Source organism: Eublepharis macularius, chromosome 6 (genome assembly GCF_028583425.1).
Source record: "Eublepharis macularius isolate TG4126 chromosome 6, MPM_Emac_v1.0, whole genome shotgun sequence".
Lineage (NCBI taxonomy): Eukaryota > Metazoa > Chordata > Lepidosauria > Squamata > Eublepharidae > Eublepharis > Eublepharis macularius.
The window spans coordinates 90887692-90908162 of record NC_072795.1 but is presented as its reverse complement, the minus strand read 5'-3'; the positions used below and the strand labels follow the sequence as shown (position 1 = coordinate 90908162).

The window sequence follows — 20471 nt, the reverse complement described above, 5'->3', positions numbered from 1 at the left end:
GTGAAAGACACAGTCCCACGTTTTCCATCTTTCTTTTAGAAGCCTGTTTACTAATCCATCCGTGGAAAAAAATAGAAGAATATTTTGATATTTGTTTTTTAAAAACAAAACTTACTGAATTTTTTTTTTCATGGATGCAAGCATTTTGAATCTTGTAAAATAGCTGGAGTGAAAATGAACTCATTTCATTTCAAGTAGTTTAACTTTTAACTGCTCTAGTGAGCTGAGAAGAAATCTGCAGTAAAGCTCAAAATTTCTCATTTCACAGCGACAAACTCCACTTTCTTTCACAGGAAGTTATTTATCAGGTTTCACTTCTGATGCTGCCTGGACAATAGTTCATTCTGTCATGAAAAGTCCAAGAGTAACTTTAAGGATTTGCTGCTGAAAATTCCTAAATATTTATAACACTATTCTAGTTGAGCAGTAGGATTGTTTTTCCTGGCTTGTATTAAACAGGTGACCTATGGCATATTATGAATGCTCTGTCCAATATATGCTGGTGGTTTCCTAGGTACGTATAAAGAAATCTCACTGTATTGGAGAGATTAAACGGAAACTAGGAATTGATGTATTCCTTGTCCTGACTGATTCCATTGTCTTGTTACATGGTCTCTCTTCCCCAAGCCAGGGGAAGTTCCAGGTGCAGCACTTCGCAGGATTGGTTTCTTGTGGACAAGAGTGAGCACTGGAGGCTTGTAATATCTTGCTTGATATACAAATATATAGAATCATAGAGTTGGAAGGGGCCATACAGACCATCTAGTCCAACCCCCTGCCCAGAGCAGGATCAGCCTAAGGCATCTCTGACAAATATTCATCCAGCCTCTTCTTGAAAACTGTCAGTGAAGGGGAGCTTAGCTTATAAAAATAGAGCACAGATCCCCTCCCATATCAGGTTTACCAGTGAGAGACCCTGAAGCTGAGAAGCTTCATCTTTCAGCAAATTCACAGCTGTCTTCTCTTCCAAAATCAAACTGCTATTTCTTCCCTCATACCTGCTTCTTTTTTTAAACTGGGGGATGGGAGTAGTAACTGCATTGTATTTTTATTAAGAGTAAACCAAAATATCAAAAACAAGTGAGCAATCTTTAAAGTTCCCCAGAACTTGTCATCAGGTTAGATGGTCAATTGAAAATAGATACTTCAGGGTATCATTGAAAAGCTAATCCTCTTCAGTTCCAGTATTTGGAATAGGAGACTGCAAGAGGGAACAAAGGGACCTATGATGACTACATACAGATGGGGCTTCTTCCATTATGCCTTAAAACATCTCCTCCCATTTCTTCCTTTCTGACCTGTAGTGAATGACAGTCTGAATGACATTGCTAGCTGTTTGGAAATTTTTCTCTGGACCAGCACTGCTAACTACAACCTAACTATTTCTTCACCTTGATAAAAAAAATGGGGGGCAATGATTCTGGACTGTTAGCCTAGCCAAGAAGCAATCAGCACACAGTTATAACAACAGGTAAGGTTACAGGTAACACTGTGGTAGTGCACATGCTTAACACTAAAGAGTCCAGTAACACCTTTAAGACTAACCAACTTTATTGTAGCATAAGTTTTCGAGAACCACAGCTCTCTTCATCAGATGCATTTTCCCCTGCTTCAGCTGGCCCGCAAGGGGGGGGGATCCCCCTCACCGTCCAGCTGAAGTTTAAAGGGCCCTTTCCATGCCACTTGCAAATGGCACAGAAAGAGCCCTTCCCACCCTTTTATTTATAAAAATAAATAAACACATAAATAGTTGCTTTTCCTTTTGTGCTTTGGTAGCTAAGAGAAAAGAGCCAGTGTATCTAGGAACCATGAAATGCCCAATGGCCATGTAAGGCAAAGTTCTCATGCTGTTTTCCAACAAACACAAGGATTAGGCAATATAAAACTGCATTTGGGTTTTATCGCTTCAGACCTTATATGGTCCTCAAAAATAAATCGAAAATCCATGTCAGGACAGAGCTTAGTTTCCAGACTTACGGTTTTCATCATGCAGAGAATTGTTTGTATGGGGAGTATGCAACCCCCTTTAATTTTGAAGTGGTATAGCCATGCTACAGTATTAACATATCTGTGAAACACACAAAATTGTGTTATCTAATGAATATTGTAGCTGAGTGTATGTTCAGCTTGGCCCAAGTCACTCTTAACTGTTGGAGTGTAATATAGAAATGCGGTTTCTTTTTTTGTTTTTCTGCTGCTGCCACTACTTATATAAATCAGGGGTCTCCAACCTTGATGAATCTATGGACATTTTGGAAGTGTAGTGGATCTCATCACAAATTGATGTCATGGAAGGCATTTACAAAAAGTTGGCATGTTCAAACGAAGTATTCTTCAATCAAAGGGGGCAACTTCTTCTGAATGGGTATTCCCTGCAGACCTCTTGAGGCCACTTCCTTACTCCATTGAGTTGGAAGAAAGCCAGGACGGGCTCTTTGCTATGGCGTAGAGATTTACTGGGGAAGAAGGATGTGGGCATCAGGAAACATGCTATAATGTCTGTGCCCCATCCATACCATTATTTTCATGCTGAACCAGTAATGCTGTTCTGAACTAATGTTTCATGCTGTAACTTGATGTCATATTACCAATGCCATAACTGTTTTGCATTCACAGGCTTATAGAAGCTACAGTTGTCTTATCTAATGGACTATAGAAACTCTCAGTGCTTCTGACCTTGTACCCTGCTCACTCCTATGCACTGTTATGTTACAACTTTGATCTCCTGCTTTCTCAGTGTCTAGACTTGATAGTACAAATATGTGAGATGTTCTCAGGACGTGTTCACGCCAAAAGTCCTGTTTGGCTGATGGGAGGGGGAAGGAGTAAATGTGTGAGTTAAGAGGAAGGGTTTTCTCACATGTTTCCATTCCTGTCAAATTGATCCTTACTGCTTAGTAGCTTACCTTGCTTCTGAGTAACCCTGTGGACATATCTGTGGAAATAATTTGATTTCTGAATTGAACTAAGAGCCTGGATTCTTTCTGCAATGGTACAGGGATCTATCTGCCATAGCCTGTCATCCATAGCCTGACATATGTCAGTGGGCTCCATGTAGGGGGTCACTGGTGTAGACTCTTTCTTTCTGTGGCTGTTGTGAAGGAGAATCCTCTGAACAAGCAATTGCAGTATGTGTCCATCTTATAATCAACCACAATCTTTAGTTTGTGTTGTTATGTAGTCAGTTGTCACTGGGCATGTGCAAAATGAAACAAATGAGCCAGAAATTCACCCAGAATTAGCTGGTTCGTTTTGTTAAAATGGCTTCTGGAATGGTGAACTAAATCTGGGAAACAAAGCGGTAACGAGACCCCCCCACACACATCAAAAAGTGTTTGTGTTTCATTTCAGTTCTTACCCACACAGCTGCAGTGCGTGCAAGACTACCAACCAATCAGATCTCAGGAGGATATACTGAGCCCTTAGCCTTATACCAGCCTTATACCTTATACCCTTAGCCCCAATGTTGGTGGGAAAGGGAATGTTCATGGTGTGCACGAGTGCATTTTTTTGTTTGGAACTTCTGAGGCAATGGCATTGTCTCCCTGCCAATTGGTCATCGAAAGGAGAGGAGCATGAGATTCGGTTTCGTTTTCCCGGCCATGTCGGATGTTCCTCTCCGCAGGTCCGGGGGGAACTGTCTGAGCAGCCTGACCGGGCGGTTGACCCGCGAGGGTTAACCCCCAGGACTCCCAGTGAGGGAGCCTGGATCCGGGGCGCCGTGGGAAGAACCCCCTGGAAGTAATGCAGGGGGTAAATTGCCCGCTTGCTCCAACGGAGGCCGGCAGACTTGTGCAGCACCGCGTGTGCTGCCGGGCCATGGAGAACGGCAATAAGCAGATTTAAGGTGAAGACCTGTAAGTAAGCGAATCCCTTCTGATTTTTAAGCGTATGCGAAGGATCGGTGGGAATTGAAGCTAAAAAGGCGCAGACTTCTTCCCCTGCACCGAGTTTCGGAACTTAGTTGGCGTCCCCCCCCCTAAGATGGCGACGAGAAAGCAGAGCCCAGCAATGAGTAAATCGGTGATGGCGACATTACAGGGGAAGGGGGAAACTTTGGAAGAGTTGGTGAGACGAGCAGTTTTCGATGCTGTGCAGCCCTTTGTAGCGAAACTGAATGAAATGGGGCAAAAGGTTGATTCAGTGGAGAGCGAGGGGAAAGCCGTTAAAGAAACAGCGACCGGAGCAGAGCAGTCTGCGCACGAGAACGCAGTACTCATGAAAGCAACAAGTAAGGAAGTGAAGCTTTTGGAGAATCAAATAATAGGATTACAAGTGGACCGTGCCCAAACGGTATTGCGTCTTCAAAATGTAAAAGAAGAGCAAAATGAAAATTTAAAAGATTTGGTGTCTGGACTTTTGGCGCCATTCGCAAAGGCAACTAAAGAAGAGATTAAAAACGATATTTTGGAAGTCTGGCGGACATCTTCAAAGTACGCAACGAAGCAGCAGCTGCCTCGTGAGATTATTATTGACTTTTCATCTAAGAAGACTCAGGACACCATCTTAGACAATTCGTATAATGTGGACTTGGATTATTTGGGCAATAAGGTTAAAATATTGAAGGATGTTCCATTTTTGGCTCGTAAAAGAAGATTCAAGTATAAAGGACTTGCGGCTTTCTTGAGGAAATGTGATATAAAATATAAATGGCTGTTTCCAGAAGACGTCTGGTTCAGATATAAAGATCAAACTTACAAGATCATATCGGACGCGCAGCTGACAGACTTTTTGTTCAACCATCAGGAGTTTCAGCAGGAAGAACGTTCGAAGTCTGAAGGGGAAAGTGGGGGGGGGAGGAAAGAGCGGGCGCAGCTGCTCCAGCTGCGCAGAGAGAATTAAGACCGAGACGCAAGGGGGGGCGAAGACGTCCTGATCCTGAATATAATCTGTATTGTATAAGACCTACCAATCTGATAGCATATTAGAAAGTTAACTTTTAAGAAAAATTGCAGCATGAAGGGAATACAAGACATGTAGTGTAGTGTTTGTTGTTTGTATGTTGATTTTCCCTTTTCCCAGTTCTCCCTTCCCCTTTTTTCCCCCTCCCCTTTATACTTTTGTAGTCTTCTGTAGTTTTTTTATGTTAGATATTAAAAAATAATAAAAAAAGAAAAGAAAGGAGAGGAGCATGACCCCTCAACTATTCATCGGCTTTTAAAAAAGTTTGCAACCCTCTCAGAATATCCAAAGTACACCCAAATGCCACTAGGTAATTTAAGTTAATAAGCTGAAAGAAACACTCCAACAACCTCCCTCCCCTGCCCCAGAAGAAGAACAACCAACAACTATTGAACACCAAACCAAACTTCTATGGCAACAGAAAACAGAACCCAGTAAAAAACACTATACAGAAAGAGCACCCCAATACCCAACACTACAGGAAAGCACTGCCTCCCACCCACCAACAACAACCAGTAAAAATGTACAGCAACAAAGAAAGCATTCACAACATGGGAAAACAACCCCCCTACAAGAACAAGTGAATTTAATAAAATTAACTGAAACTATAAAACACTAAACAAATCATCCACAATAGAATAAAACAAAAAAGACCTCCCCGAAGAACAAGGAGCAAAATGAACAGTAAATATAACCAACTTCAAACCAAAGCCCACCCAAACACATAGCAAAACAGTTTTTAAAACGCAAACGGGAAAAAAACCCTACTACCCCAATGCTATCCCTCCCAGACACCAGCCTAACCCTCTCCACCCAGAGACAGAAACAAACCCCGTCAGTCTATGACTCTCAAACCAGGCAGCAGCAAAAGTCCTCCAGGGGCAGCAGGATCCATTCCAAAGCAGAGGGCAAAGAGAGCCAACAGCCAGCAGCAGACAGGCAGTATCTCAGATCTCTACCAGTCAGCCAGACCACACACCACACAAAATGGAAGCTGCTCTCAGGCATGTGTAGCCAACATTCACCTTGACACTAGAGATGGACATGAAAAGGGGAAAAAACGAAACAAGAGTTTTGCATTTCATCACATTCCATGAATTATGGAACACGAATTTCCACAAAATTGTCTTGTTTCGTGATACGATTTGTGAGTTTCATGATTCGTCAGAACCTGGGGCACTTCAATGGCCTACTTCATACCCAGAGATGCCAAACTAGCAGGGAGACTTCAGCAGGCTCTCCTCCAGCCACCTTCCAAGTAGCTCTCTTCAGGCTTTCTTTGCTGACTTTTCCCTCCCGTCCTCCTGCTTTCTGCCACTGCTGGAAGAAAAGTCAAGCAGAGCGGATCTGCTTGGGGTTTCCTCTCTTCAGGTCCTCTTTGCTGACTTTTCCTTCCAGTCTCCCATTGCTCTGACATGCCCTACCCCCACCTCCAAGTTCTCAAAGGAAAAGCTGAGCAGAGTGGATCTGCTTAGGAGAGCTTGGGGGTGGGGTGGGTGGGAAGGCATGTCAGAGCAGCAGGAGGATGGGAGGTAGAGAGTCAGGGAAGGGTTCCTGAACTGGCAAGCAGTGAACAGTGGCAGAAGGGGCTGCTGAGGCCACTGCCGCCGCTATTCCACCATCCCATTCTTAAAAACAGAAGGGAAACAGAGAGGGGAAGGAGTTTCCGGCTACAGTTCCAAGGTAATCTTGCGCAGACCTGCATTACTTAGCTCTCAGGTTGGCAAGGAGAGCTGCCTATCAAAGTTATGTAGGCTAAGATTGGGGTTTCCACGGCAACAAAAGGTCTGCAGACATTCTGGGCCTATGTTGCCTAGGGGATCAATGGATTGGCACCAGCCTGTCTGGCATCACAAAGCATTCACGAATTGGCCCCCAAAGTCGTGGATTTCGTAAAAAACGCAGCCCCACAAATGTGTTTTGCGATACGCGAATCGGCCTGTTTCATCATAAAATTTGATTTGTATTTCAATTCGTGCCCACTTGACACCCACCTTCCCCAAGCATCCTTTGTGTTTCATAAACACCAAACCCCATTGTTGTGTGCTTTCAAACTCGGTGGGCCAATGGTTTAGAAGGAAGCCTGTATTCTGTGTGATTTTGGTGTCATTGAGTACAAAAACAGCTTCCCCAGAGCATTCTTTACCCAAACCCCTTGAAGAGAACAGCATGCATCTGCACATGCACAGCCAACACTCGCCTTCATGCAACAGGCTGAAACTTATGATAATGAAAGAAACCAGAAGGATTAGATCCAAACCGCAGTATCCCACCCTCAATAAACCAATAATGAAATTGAGTTCTTTTAGAAACCCTGAATTTGAAACTGTAACAAAAATTTTCTCAGTGCACATCTCTAGTTGTCACAGCCACTGGAACTGCCTGCCAAAGTATTTCCAGTCTACACCGGCCTATTTATTTTCACCTTATCACCACCTCTCTGAAAAAAGCTTCTAAAGGTTGTTTCTAGTGTGTTATGTTCTGTGCCTGCTATGGTTTTATGTCTGCTTTGTAGTTTGATGGTTATTAACACATTTTTAGAATTTTAAACTTGCTGTTATCTCATGTTTGTACTTTTTACTGTTATACATCACTTTTAGAACCTTCTGGAAGAAATAGCAAGTCACATGCAATAAATAAATATTCACCACTTATTTGGATGGTGAGCTAATGGCAAATGCAGATGTTAAGTCAGCACTGAATTGTCAAGGAATCCAACTTGTTGTCCTTTTTAATTCATCTTGTCCTAGTTGAGTAGAATTCTTGTGCTATGGGGAAACAGAATGAAGTAAAGTATTTGTATTTTACAATGCTGAACTAGTAATACATTTTAAACAAGCTTTAGAGTAATAGTCTTTAAACAATGTTTTACTGAAGCCCATTCACATACATGGCTTTTCTGTTGCACCAGTATTTTTTTGCTTTATGAGCAACATATAAAAGAATATTTTAAAGGCCTTGAGATAAAACTCCTTTCTTGAATTGCATTGCATTGAATGTGCATTGCTGCATTCATATACATTAAAAGTCTCAATGATGTGGATCCTGAACTTTGCCAAAATCCTATGCACACTTACTTGGAGAAAGGCCCACTGAATTCTGTGGGATTTGCTTTCAAATAATCATGTGTAGAACTTGGCCTCATAACATAGTCCTCAGGTAACATGGTCCTCAGATAAACTGGCTTCTTGAAAGGGACTCTTTTAGTCCTCTGTCTTTTAGCTTCTCAAAACATGATTACTAGTATCTGTAGGAGTCTGGAGGTGAAGACAGACACACATGCTAAACACATGTTCCCTGCCCTCATGTTTAAGCCATTTTCACCACTTTTAAAATGTCTTTTCTTTTTAACACTTCTAGTTGTTGCTGATCCCTTCCATAGAATATATATATTCCTCCACTTTTTCCAGTGGAGCCAGTTTTGTATAGTGGTTAAGAGCACGGGACTCTAATCTGGAGAACATGTTTGATTCCCCACTCCTCCCCAGTTGAAGCCAGCTGGTTGACCTTGGGTCAGTCACAGCTTCTAGGAGCTCTGTCAGCCTCACCCACCTCACAGGGTGTTTGTTGTGGGGAAAATAACAACATACTTTATAAACCGCTCTGAGTGGGTGTTAAGTTGTCCTGAAGGGCAGTATATAAATCAAATGTTGTTGTTATTTAGGGGGATAGGAGGGTTCAAAATTGCTATTTTGATAGCAGCTTTAAATTAGTATCCATAGCACCTGCTCCCCAGTGTGATAATCAACATCTTACTTTCCCCCCTCGGTACATTGCCAGATCTGTGTGTTACTTAGGCTCTGTTTCTAGAAGATCCATACCTCAATTAGGTCCGCAATGTCTTCTTGAGCACCTAGAGATTTTAATGGATATTAATGGAGACTGTATATGTAGGTAAAGGTGGTCTCCTGTGCAAGCACCAAGTCATTACTGACCCATGGGGGGATGTCGCATCACGATGTTTTCTTGGCAGATCTGCAATGTCTCCTTGAGCACCTAGAGATTTTAATGGATATTAAAGGAGATTATATATACACAAACAAATTTGGAGTGTATTCTCTTTTTACTTTTGGAAAACAGTAGTCTGCTTTTAGGTATTTTCCATATAAACACTGGAGTTTCTAGATATTCAGTCCATAAAGATTGGATTCTCTTTGGGCCTCTGTAATTCTGCACTTGAGGAAGTTGAACCAAAGTGGTGTCTGTTTATTATGCCTATTTCTGCTGTGGACTTTCTGGGGAAAGAGGACACATCAGCTTCATCATTTGATTGGCTAAGGACATGTCAGTTTTGTCAATTGATCAGCTGAAGAAACTTGCAAGGTTCCCTCCCCTCAGGACACTAATACTTCAACAGTTACTTTATTTTTTTAAAAAAACTGAAAACTCCAAGAAAGAATGGACTTAAAAGTACAGGAAGCACAGAGGGAAACTTTAAAATATCAAGTGGGATTCAGGGCTCTCAGCAAAGTTTGTGTGTTAGCCATATTGTAGTAGTTTTTCCCCCATCAGTTGCAAGGGTTTTTTAAAGGCTGCAATGTTGCAATGTTGCTATTTTTTAAAAAAATGAAAAAAACTGGATTGGTTTCTTTTCATTCAACCAGGATGCAGAGGGATAAAGGGCAAATGAAAGGCAGGGCCAGGACCAGACCTCACAGCAAAGAAAGAATTCCGCAATTCAAAAAAAGGCCCTGTGTTGACTTTGCTGGAAAAGAAAATCAGTGTATGTGAGCAGAGAGAAAAGGCACAGAAAAGGCAGGGAAAAATCAATTATGTGGCAGAATTAACATTCTTTCTGAAGAGCAGGCACAATGAGATATGGCAATAATGGAATCAGAGAGAGTGAATTTTCCACATTTCCTGGAATGTTCCTCTGACATGTTGGTCTTTCTTTATTTACAAAAATAGAGTATGTGGGAAAGGGGAACTACCCCCATCTCATTTTACCATGTTGTGCTCTAGTGTTTTCATCCCTTTCCTCCCATCTCAGCTGATTTCTTACAGTAGTGAAGAATTCTTGGGGGAACACACAATGTGCAGGCATTAGAGTAGGGTGTGGTATGGGACAGAATGTAGTATGGGGCTCACTTGGCTCACAGCTTTAGCTGTGTTTAAAAATAGACCCCTGACTTCCATAAATGAGATTCTCTTGACAAAGATGAGTAGCTTGAGGGGAGTGCTTTTATACTGGGAGGAATGATCTGGCTGTCTGCTTTAATGTTTTGTGTAATATTAAGGAGATTCCAAGACTGAGATCTCAGAAATTTGAATCTTATCACTGATTACTTGAAAGAGTCATGTAGGCCTCTCTGCCTACTTATTTGTCTGCCAGCAAAGCTTTGTATCTAAGTGCCCACCAGACAGACATAGTCTCGGAAAGAAAATTAGCTCAGAGCGGGACCACAAGTGACGCCTGACACAGGTTGGACACTTGCCAGCTTCCCTCAAGTTTTGATGGGAAATGTAGGCAGCTTGGCGGAATGTTGGACAAGTGACAGTTGAAAAGTCCATTGGACAGCAGTCAGAGAGCAGAACCACAAGTGACAAAAGGCACAGATTGGACACTTGTCAGCTTCCCTCAAGTTTTGATGGGAAATGTAGGCATCCTGGTCTCGCAGCTTCGCTCTCTGACTGCTGTCCAATGGACTTTTCAACTGTCACTTGTCCAACATTCCGCCAAGCTGCCTACATTTCCCATCAAAACTTGAGGGAAGCTGACAAGTGTCCAATCTGTGCCTTTTGTCACTTGTGGTTCTGCTCAGAGAGTCAAGCTGCAAGACCAGGATGCCTACATTTCCCATCAAAACTTGAGGGAAGCTGACTAGTGTCCAACCTGTGTCAGGCGTCACTTGTGGTCCCGCTCTCAGGCAGGCCAGACCTGTTCTCAGAGTCGCCAGCATGAGCCTAGGAAATTCCTGGAGATTTGGGGCGCTGCCTATGGAGGGACGGATTTTACCTAGATTCCCAGATGTACCATAGAGTTTGCTGTCTGAAGCTGTGATCTTTTGCCAGGGTTACTGATCTGTGTAGTCTGGAGATCAGTTGTGTAATTCTTGGAGAACTCCAGGACCCACCCTTCCAAAGTATAAGGTGTTGCAATGATTTGGCAAGAAGTGGAAATGCTGCAACCAAGAACCAGTTTGGGACAGGCCAGGTAAATTCTCCTGATTTGGCCCCCTAATGCCCATATCTGCCGAGGGTCTTTTCTATTCCTCTCCATTAATCTTCTCACCAACTAGAAAATCAACACTAAACAGTGAGGCACTAGAATTATTGTCTGATTTCTCACTGTCCAGATTTTAGACTCGAGCATTCAATATTAAGCAATAGACATACTTCAGCTGAATCTGTTGATTAGTAAGGTTTGAACTGTACATCTGTAGTCTGTGTCACAGCTATTTGTTGTTAAAGTAAGTCTTTCTTTGTAACTGGGTTCTCTCCAGTCAGTTCTATTAGTCATCCTTTTATTTTTTAAAGTTTCTGCTGAAATAGCTTGTCCTGCTGTGGGAGGGCTTGCAAAGTGGATAGAGGAAGGATAGACAGGCAGAGGGGACAATGAGCAGGTTGATGGGGAAGGGAGTCATCAACGAGGAGCCTGCTGGTGAGCAGAGGTGTGAAGGGGGCTCTGGATACTCTCTGCCCCTCCCCCTGAAATATGCCCTGACTTACGAGACCTCCTGAAAGTGCACTTTCATGAATTACCAGTTATCCTTGATCACAGTTCAAGAAATACTGGTCAAGAAGAACATAAAGAAGCACTTTCTATTAATCTATCTCTTTATTTCAAGTCAGTCATCTTACTTTCTTCCATATGCTATCATTAATGTTGTTTTTCTGAAGTGGGTTCAATAGAAAAAGATTTTCTTTATGAAAACTTCCCATTGACTTAGATGGAAAAATGCATAACAACAACAACATTCGATTTATATTCTGTCCTTCAGGACAACTTAGCACTAGGGGTGTGCACTTCGGGTATCCGATTTGGGTAAAATACTCAAATTGGGCCCGATTCGGAAATACCAAAACAAAGCTTCCTGAAGCATTTGTAATGCTTCGGGGGGCCCGGGGGTTAAGTTTAAACGGCCCTGTCGCAAGCCCCCACCCCACATACCTGGCATCGGCTGGAGGAGGAGGCCCTCCCATCTCCCCACTGGCCTCCGGTGGTAGCAGCCCTGTCTGTCAGCCAGCCACACTGGCTGTGGTGGTGACAGGGAAGACCTTCTCCATTGGCCAGCTGGCCAGCGTGGCATTGGTGGCTGGAGCTGACCAGGTAAGTGGGGTGGGGGTAGGGGATAAGGTTAAAGGGTGTAGTGGGAGTTTAAGGGTGGGGTGGCCTCCCCCATCACTTCAGTATGCTCCGAATCTTTACAGAGCATACCGAAGCAACTTAGAAACAAAAAAATGTCAGGGTTTTTTCCAAAGCTTTTTCCCGCTTCGGGTAAACCGGAAGTGGGAAACCCAAATATTTTTCCGGTGCACACCCCTACTTAGCACCTACTCAGAGTGGTTTACAAAGTATGCCATTATTATCCCCATAACAATCACCCTGTGAGGTGGATGGGACTGAGAGAGCTGCGGAGAGCTAGGTCACTAGCTGGGTGAGTAACCCTAGGTCACCCAGCTGGCTTCAAGTGGAGTGGGAAATCCAATCCAGTTCTCCAGATTAGAGTCCCGTCGCTCTTAACCACTACACCAAACTGGCTATCTCATCACATTTTCAACTTACTTCTATTAATAATGTTCTGCGTTGTGTATTCTGTCCATTTACTAATATTATACTTTTTAAAACATTTTTCAACCCTAGGAGAAGCTGCAAATAGTAAACTGGAATTCTATAGGAAATGGATTTTGAAGAATAAGCAACGGCACTATGACATAGTAGTTCCTCATCTTCTGAATGATGAACAGTGGAAACCAATGAAGATTTTTTATTCAAAGGTTAGTTTATTGAATGGTTATTCTAACCTACATAGTATGTTTATTTGATGCCTTTTCTCCACAAAGAAACCCAAAGCTGCTTACAACATTAATCTCATATACACACAAACTCAAATGTTGTTGTGTGGATTCAGTTTTGGACCTTGCTTGGAGATCACAGTGAGGGATATTATGTAATAATATTTCCACAGAAATGACTGGAAAACATTATTTCTCTCCTTATCATCAGAATTGGTTCTTGGCTACATCTGTGTCTTAACAGAACTTTCTTTTTGGAGAGAGGGCCCATAGAGGCTTCCAGCAGTATCGTTTTCCCAATTTTGTTATCTGTATGAATTAAATACAGACTTAAATTGTATTACATTGTTTTATTGCTATGCTGTATCCAACAAGTCTGCTGAAGAGAACAGAATCTCACTCTGCATAAAATAGCCTTGGGTGACAAATCACTAAGAACTACTCCCATGTATTCCTTTGATCTCATCATTTTTTTTGGTAGATTACCTGAGCCATCCTAAGAAGCATCCTTCTAAGTCCTTGAAGTCAATGGACTTAGAATAGTCCATTTGCTTGGAGTTGCACTGTACATCCCTATATAGTTAGGGCTTTTAAGAGGCAAATTCGCTTTTGCGTAATCTTTAGAAGATATATTTTAGCATTATGTGGTGGTATTTTCCTTCTTTGCCTTCATTGTTTTGAGGGAAAGTGAACAGTCCTCATATTTTTAAATACCACCATCCATAGGTACATTTTCAAAGATGTAGGCGGCAGTCCTAAGATGATGATCCTGGGAGTAAGCGCCATTGATAAAATGAGACTTATTACTACTTAGGATTGTTCCTGTAAGTATTAACATGGGACCATAGCAAGCTAATGAAAACATCTTAAGTGTTAGGTATCTGTCCAATTCTATTTTAGGTCATTTGTTTAGAAACAGATGGTCTCCCTTTACAGTATTTTAGAGATGTTCAGATTTAGTATATGCAGTCTGTCAAAAGGGTTAACAACACCATGATTTTCTAAGAACAATGATAAAGGTATTTTATATCATTAATTTGTTTTCCAGATGTCTATGCCATTCAAGGTGAATATTAGAAAAATATTATGGTACTTATGCATAGAATGACATGAGGTATCATTGTTTATAAAAAATATTTATTTTCTATGGAAACTGGTAGAAATGTAATATAAAATGGTTTTATTCAAGCTGTGGGGAAATCACCAATGTTGCAGTGGTTGAGAGAGGAAAAATTTATAACAAGCTTGTCATATACTATTGGTCAAAAGTAAAAAAGTGAAACTATGTTAATTTTGGGTCAAGATGGGTAGCCATGTTAGTTTGTCTGTAGAGGTAGAAAAGAGCAAGAATCCAGTAGCACCTATAGGACTAAGAAAATGTGTGGTAGGGTATGAGCTTCCGTGCGTCACCGCTCACTTCTTCAGACTGACTTACGAAAACCCATACCCTACCACAAATTTTGTTAGTCTCATAGGTGCTACTGGACTCTTGCTCTTTTTTTAAGTTAACTTTAATCATAAAGATGCTTAGATTTTTCTGGAACTTTAGCATCACTAGAGCAATTCTAAACAGACTTATACTCTTCTAAGCCCATTGACTTCATTGGCTTTTATTTTGCTCTGATAATGAAATAGTGTTTGCATTGTTTTACGTTTAATGTCACAATTGGTATGTAGCCTCTCATACTCCATCTTATTCTATTACTACTAGTGTTTATCATCAACAGTCAGTTTGTGGGATAAGCAAAATGATAACCTAGAAAGGAAGGACAAAGTTGTTTTCCTGGAGAGAAGGGACTTTCCTCTGTCTCTCTTCAGTCTTGTTCCCTTCTTTGAACATGAACATACAGGTTTCTTGAAGCTCTTCACTAACAGGGGGCGGGTGGAGTTTGGTAGTAGTTTTTCTTCTAAGAGAAGAGTTAGGGAATGGAGATGGGAAATGTTTTGTTATGAGGTGTAGAAACACATGCTTTAGAAGATGCCATAATAAAATTAACATAACGGGGATCAAGTAGCCTGGCTGTTCCAGTGTGCTCTACTAGGGAAAATAGAGGCAATGGAGGAAGTGCTAGTAGTGTGGTGAGTTCTCTGAATCGGTGTTATTAACTTGAACACTCATTGCATTGAATGTAATTCATATTTCCCTGACTCAGTGAAGCTTTGAATGATTTGCATGTATATAATGCTCTCTGATATCTGTATGTAAACATATAGGCTGCAGATATGGTTGAACCTCTAAATTCGGCCTGGTTTATGTGAAAGCAATAGCTAACCTGCCGATTGTATATTTAAAACATTTCTATGGCACCTTCCCATCCAACTCAGGGTCTCAAAGGCTGTAAACATTTCAAACTTTAGAACATCATTTACAATACAAATATATATAAATATTTAAAGTGATTAAATCCAACATATGAACACTCAATCAGTGAGGAAGGATAATAAGATTTATTATTAGTTAAGCTTTTAGTAAAGTAATTGCTGAGTATGAGTGTGCAAGATGCTAATAGTGTTTGTAACTATATTTGAATTTCAACATCCATTGTAACTCCCCATTTTTACCTTCCAAGATTAAAGAAGAAAGTTTTAAAAGGAAATGTTTCATTCTTGGACTCAGCTCAAAGATATGCATATACACATGCACACATACATTTTATATACAATATTATATAAGAAATTTTGCAAGTCAAGTCCTATTTGTTGCACTCTGCATTTATCCTTAAAGCTTAGTTTAAGATTAAATATTGTCATTTTAAACAGCAATGTAATTGCAACATGGATGTGAGGATTTTTTTCTAACATAATAGGTTAAAATATTATTTTAGTATTTTAATTTACCTGTGGCCTGGGGCTTGTCCAAATAAAAAAATGCTGCTCCCTCCCAAAAAACTAAAATGCCAGTGAAGAATGCTCACAAACTGATTCTAGCCTCCAACAAAGTCTGTAATCTCAGCTGGGAAAGGAGTTGCCAAGCCACAGGAATCCTTCAGTATAAGCACTAGATCAAGGACCTGACTTGCTGTATTGCTAAAACAAGTAGAGCTTATAAATCCTCAAAGCTGGTAAGACTCAAGGGAAGAAGTAGCAATCCTTAATTCATGGGAAATAAAAAAGCTTTTAAATACATAACTTGTAGCATTTACCAGAAAATACTTGGTTGTTACTTGTGTTGTAAGCCTTGATCCAAGAGAAAGAAAAGAAGATAGTAATATATATCAATTTGAAAAGGACATGATATAGCCCAAATACCATTTTACTTTAAATTCAATGGCAATGTGTCATTTTCCAAGTTTCTGCATGGGGAGTTTTTCTGATTTATCAGCAACTTCATTTAATCAGATAGTTGCTCAAAGTGAGTAATGGCAAATTAGCAAAAATAACCTTCAAACAGCAATACAGCCCAAGAAGCATCTGATAGTGTCTGATATTGCCTATCATCTTATATAGTAATAACAAAGTGGCCCTGATCTGTGGACATTTAAATCTGGAGACTGGAGCCATAAATGGACAAGACAGTTCTTCCTACACACTTGAAAAATGCCCAAAGATTGCAGAAAAATCTGAAATCTTTTAAAAAAATACATTGGGGCCTAAACAAAAACCCCAAATGATTAAAGGAGTTCCTGTAGCTTTATTGAGATGCCCTCAGGGTCTGTTGCTACGTAATCATACCAGTTAGTATTCCAGATTTGGTTTCTGGCAGGAAAGGGTGGGAGGGGGCAGGGCTCTTTCCAGGGCTGTTTTGGCTTTTGAGGGAGGACTCATTGGGGCCAGGCCCAGAAGCAACCACCAGATGACCTGGTACCACATGACTTGTATGTCTCACTCAGGCTTGGCTGCATGCTATTATTCAACAGCAGCCCCCACCCCCACAAAAGCCAGTGTAGTATAGTGGTTCAAATCATCACTCTGCTGTGGAAGCTCACTGAGTGACTTTGATCCAGTTACACACTCTCAGCCTAACCTACCTCTCAGGGTTGTTTTCAGGGCTTTTTTCTGGGAAAAGAGGTGGTAGAACTCTCTGTTATCACATGTGTGTTCACGAAGTGCTTGCGCGCTCCTGGAAATGCGTAATGACGTCACTTCCAGAAGCGATGTCGCTTCCAGAACCCAGCACAATGCATTACGATGAGATAAATGTTAGTAAGCTTGGAAAATTACATACTATTACGAGAAAGGGTTTTTTTCCTTTCTGTATCCTCTACGAAAAGTGAAATCTTCCATTCCCATTCCAAAACATTTCATTTCTTTAGAATCATATTTTAAAATGTGCAAGAAGGAGGGGGCCTCTAAAAATCCAAAATCCATCTCACAGATTTAAATTCTAACAGATTCCCTCTGCCAGAATAGGAATTTTTCCCCCCCAAAATTCTTTCTCAAAATTCCAGAGTCTGAAATCCCTAATCTAATGAATATTGAATTTTCAAACTTTCAGGGAGGGTTTTACTTTATTGGAGCAATTCAAAATTAGATACTCAACTTTAGCTGCATTTGATTTATACTTGGTTTAAAATGGCTTTTTTTTGTTGCCTGCCAACTCTACCTTACCAATGGCTAAGCTGTTATGACACTGTGAAATGCTCATAAATATTCCACTGTCCCAGACAAATATTCATAAAAACTTCCTTAACACCCATATTTCCACTGCAATTTCAGTGATGTTAATCAGCTGACGGTGGGGAGAACCATTTGAGTTACAAGAACACCTATATGCTGATGAATATATTGATGAAAGCCTTCTGTGACTTGGAGACAGCTATCCATTCCTAGCATAAAACTGGAATAACCATAACTGACATTTTAACTAATACAAATAACCATAACTGATATATTTAACTAACACAGAACCAATCTGCATTCAAAAGCTGTGGGAGCCATAACAATGTCAACGTCAGTCAACAAAAGAATGAAAGCAACACACACACACATACATGCACAGCCCCACCCACCCCCATGAAAAGAAAGCAAAATGAACCCAAAGCAGCACGCACACACATACACAAAGCTCCCCCCCACCCATGAAAAGAAAGCAGAATGAACTCAAAGCAGCTAAGCCTCCTCTGCAGAGCATGTGCCAGGCCCCAGCTCTCTTTCTCTCTCTCTCAAGAAAGCAGAATGAACTCAAAGCAGCTTAGCTTCCTCTGCAGAGTCCGCAGGGCCAAAGGAGGAAGGAATCACGTGGGCAGATTCTAGAGCTTCCGGAACAGCATTCCAGAGCATTCCCCCTCAAAAAAAAGCCCTGGTTGTTTTGATGATAATATAGAGGCAAGGAGGAGGATGTAAGCTTCTTTGGGTCCCCATTGTGGAGAAATAAGTGAAGTAAATTAGTAAACATATGTGAAGTAAATGAGTAAATATATGTGAAGATGGAAGGCAGATAAAAGGTAATTTGTTTAGTGGGTTTGAAGGAGAGGCAGATGTAAGGAAAGGTGAGTATATGGAAGCTGCCAGAGGGAGGGAAAATGGAGATAGTGTGGGGAGGGAATATAGGGAAAAATGAAGTGCCCCCTGCAAGTCCTTGCAAGTTCTCCACCATGCAACTGGGCTCAGCTCAGCCAGCACAACACAGCTGGTGCCATGGGTGGGGGTGCCATGGGAGGGCATCCCTGCAGGTCCCCACTTGTAACATTATATTGCATATACACATAAGAAGAAAAATAGTAATGTCCTGTATTATGCCAATATGAATAAAAATGTGTTTGTTTACTACCTGAAAAAAAATGTTACTGTGGGGTGTTGTGGAGGAAAGGACTTGTGGACCTGGGATGGTATTACAGAGAATTTCTTTATTGTAGTTCTTAACTAGCCTAAAGTTATCAATCAATGGAAGATACAGATTGCAATAGTACTGCAGATTGGTTTCTATGTTGCTTCGCCCATTTATCATGACCAGAGTGTTTCAGATGTGTTTGTGTGTGTGTCTTAATTTCCCTCAGCCAACAACTTCAAGCCAGCCAGGGTTAAACCAGAAACAAGAGTAACGTATTTATAAGATAGAACACTGTACTGAGTAATTTTAAAACACGTAAGTTAAACAGGGAATGGTTGCTATGTGTCAGAACATATTGGCTGATTCCGCACACGTTGGATAATGCACTTTCAATGCACTTTATCAATCGTTTGAGGTGGATTTTTCGTTCCGCCCACAAAAAAATCAGTTCCAAATGATCTATACAGTGGATTGGAAGTGCATTATCCAACATATGCGGAATCACTCATTAATAGCCAGCTCTTTGCTGCTACTCTCCAGCAGCTTCCAAACCTTCTCTCTCAATAACTTTTTTAACTGATCTTCTAACGGACTTTCAACGGTCACTAGCCCAACATTCCACCAGTTCTCATGGTTTTTTTCCCTGTGAAAAAAAGAAGGTACAGTGTACCAGAGGTCTCAGAATTATTATAAAGTGTATGAAGAAAAATAAGGTACATATAATACAAAACTGCAAAAATGTCAAAAAGATTATTATAATTACAGAATTACAAAAAACATAATTACTGGAATTAGACATATGTTATAAAGAATGGACAAGCTACAAACAACATGCACAACAAAGACAGGATGCCGGATACATTCCTGTTTCAATGTATGAATCTTCGTCAGTCATGAGTGACCTTGTATAAGTAATTTTGAAGATAAAAATTCAGAAGCTGATAGATGGTATGCAGTACAATGCAACTTCAAAGAATAAATATCATGATCTCAATCTTCTTTGGTTATGAACGATCTTGCACTTGTAAATTTGGAAACCAGAGACTCAAAAACAATGTAATTTCCAAGGCCAACAATGTAGCTCATATTCAAAGAGTAACTTTTGTGAGTATTGTATACATGTAAAAGAGAATGCTGCTTCAGAGGAAATAAGAAGGGAAGAGCACAACTGCCAGAAATTAGCAAGACTAATTTTTTTTCCTGTCATTCAAAGATTTCTTACCCCTTTTGTCATTTGGTTGTTTTCCTGGGAGAGGCAGAGTTGGAATTATCCTTGTCTGGTACACAAATATATTCCAACTGTTGTCATAGTAGGGTTAATACTGCTAAGCACAGATACAGTTGCAGGTGCATTTGTTGCATTATTCCTGCTGTGAAGTGTTGAAGATCTGAATAGTGTTCTCTCAAACAGCTTACACTCAGTTTGGATTATGTGTTCTTTGTAGGCATTGGCAAATTTTATATCAGGATTATTGACAGTTTCATCCATTGTCTTAATCGGTGGTCGCATTATTAGCCCAGTAAGCAGAGTGAAAAGGCTGGTGGTCAGCCTTTTCTTTGACTTAGTACTTTGACTTAAAAAAAAAAAAACCTCAGAAGAGTATATAGGGTTGCCAACTCTATGGCATTATACCCTACTGAGCCCCACCCCTTGCCCTCACTAGGCTGCATCCTCAACTCTCTAGAAATTTCCCAGTGCAGAGTTGGCAACCCTAAGACAAGATTGGATGAGCCAAAAACCCACTAATTTAAAATCACAGTAACTTTTACAGTCTGGATAGCACATCTGGCTGCTTTAGCTATCATGAAAGTTGTTGTAGCTAAAATCCAGAACTCTTGGCTTGTATATTATTCTGCAAATGTAACCAAAAATAACTTGCAAACGTGCTTTATTTTTCTGTTA

The 20471-nt window shown here is 40.8% G+C and overlaps 1 protein-coding gene across 1 annotated transcript in view; it reads left to right on the top strand.

Moving 5' to 3' along the window:
• ADAM12 (ADAM metallopeptidase domain 12) overlaps window positions 1–20471 on the top strand; it is a 391488-nt gene that overhangs the window by 30608 nt on the left and 340409 nt on the right. Inside the window, exon 2 of the mRNA XM_054982517.1 lies at window positions 12707–12840. Within this exon, the coding sequence (XP_054838492.1) occupies window positions 12707–12840 (134 nt within the window). The remainder of the gene's footprint in view (window positions 1–12706; window positions 12841–20471) is intronic.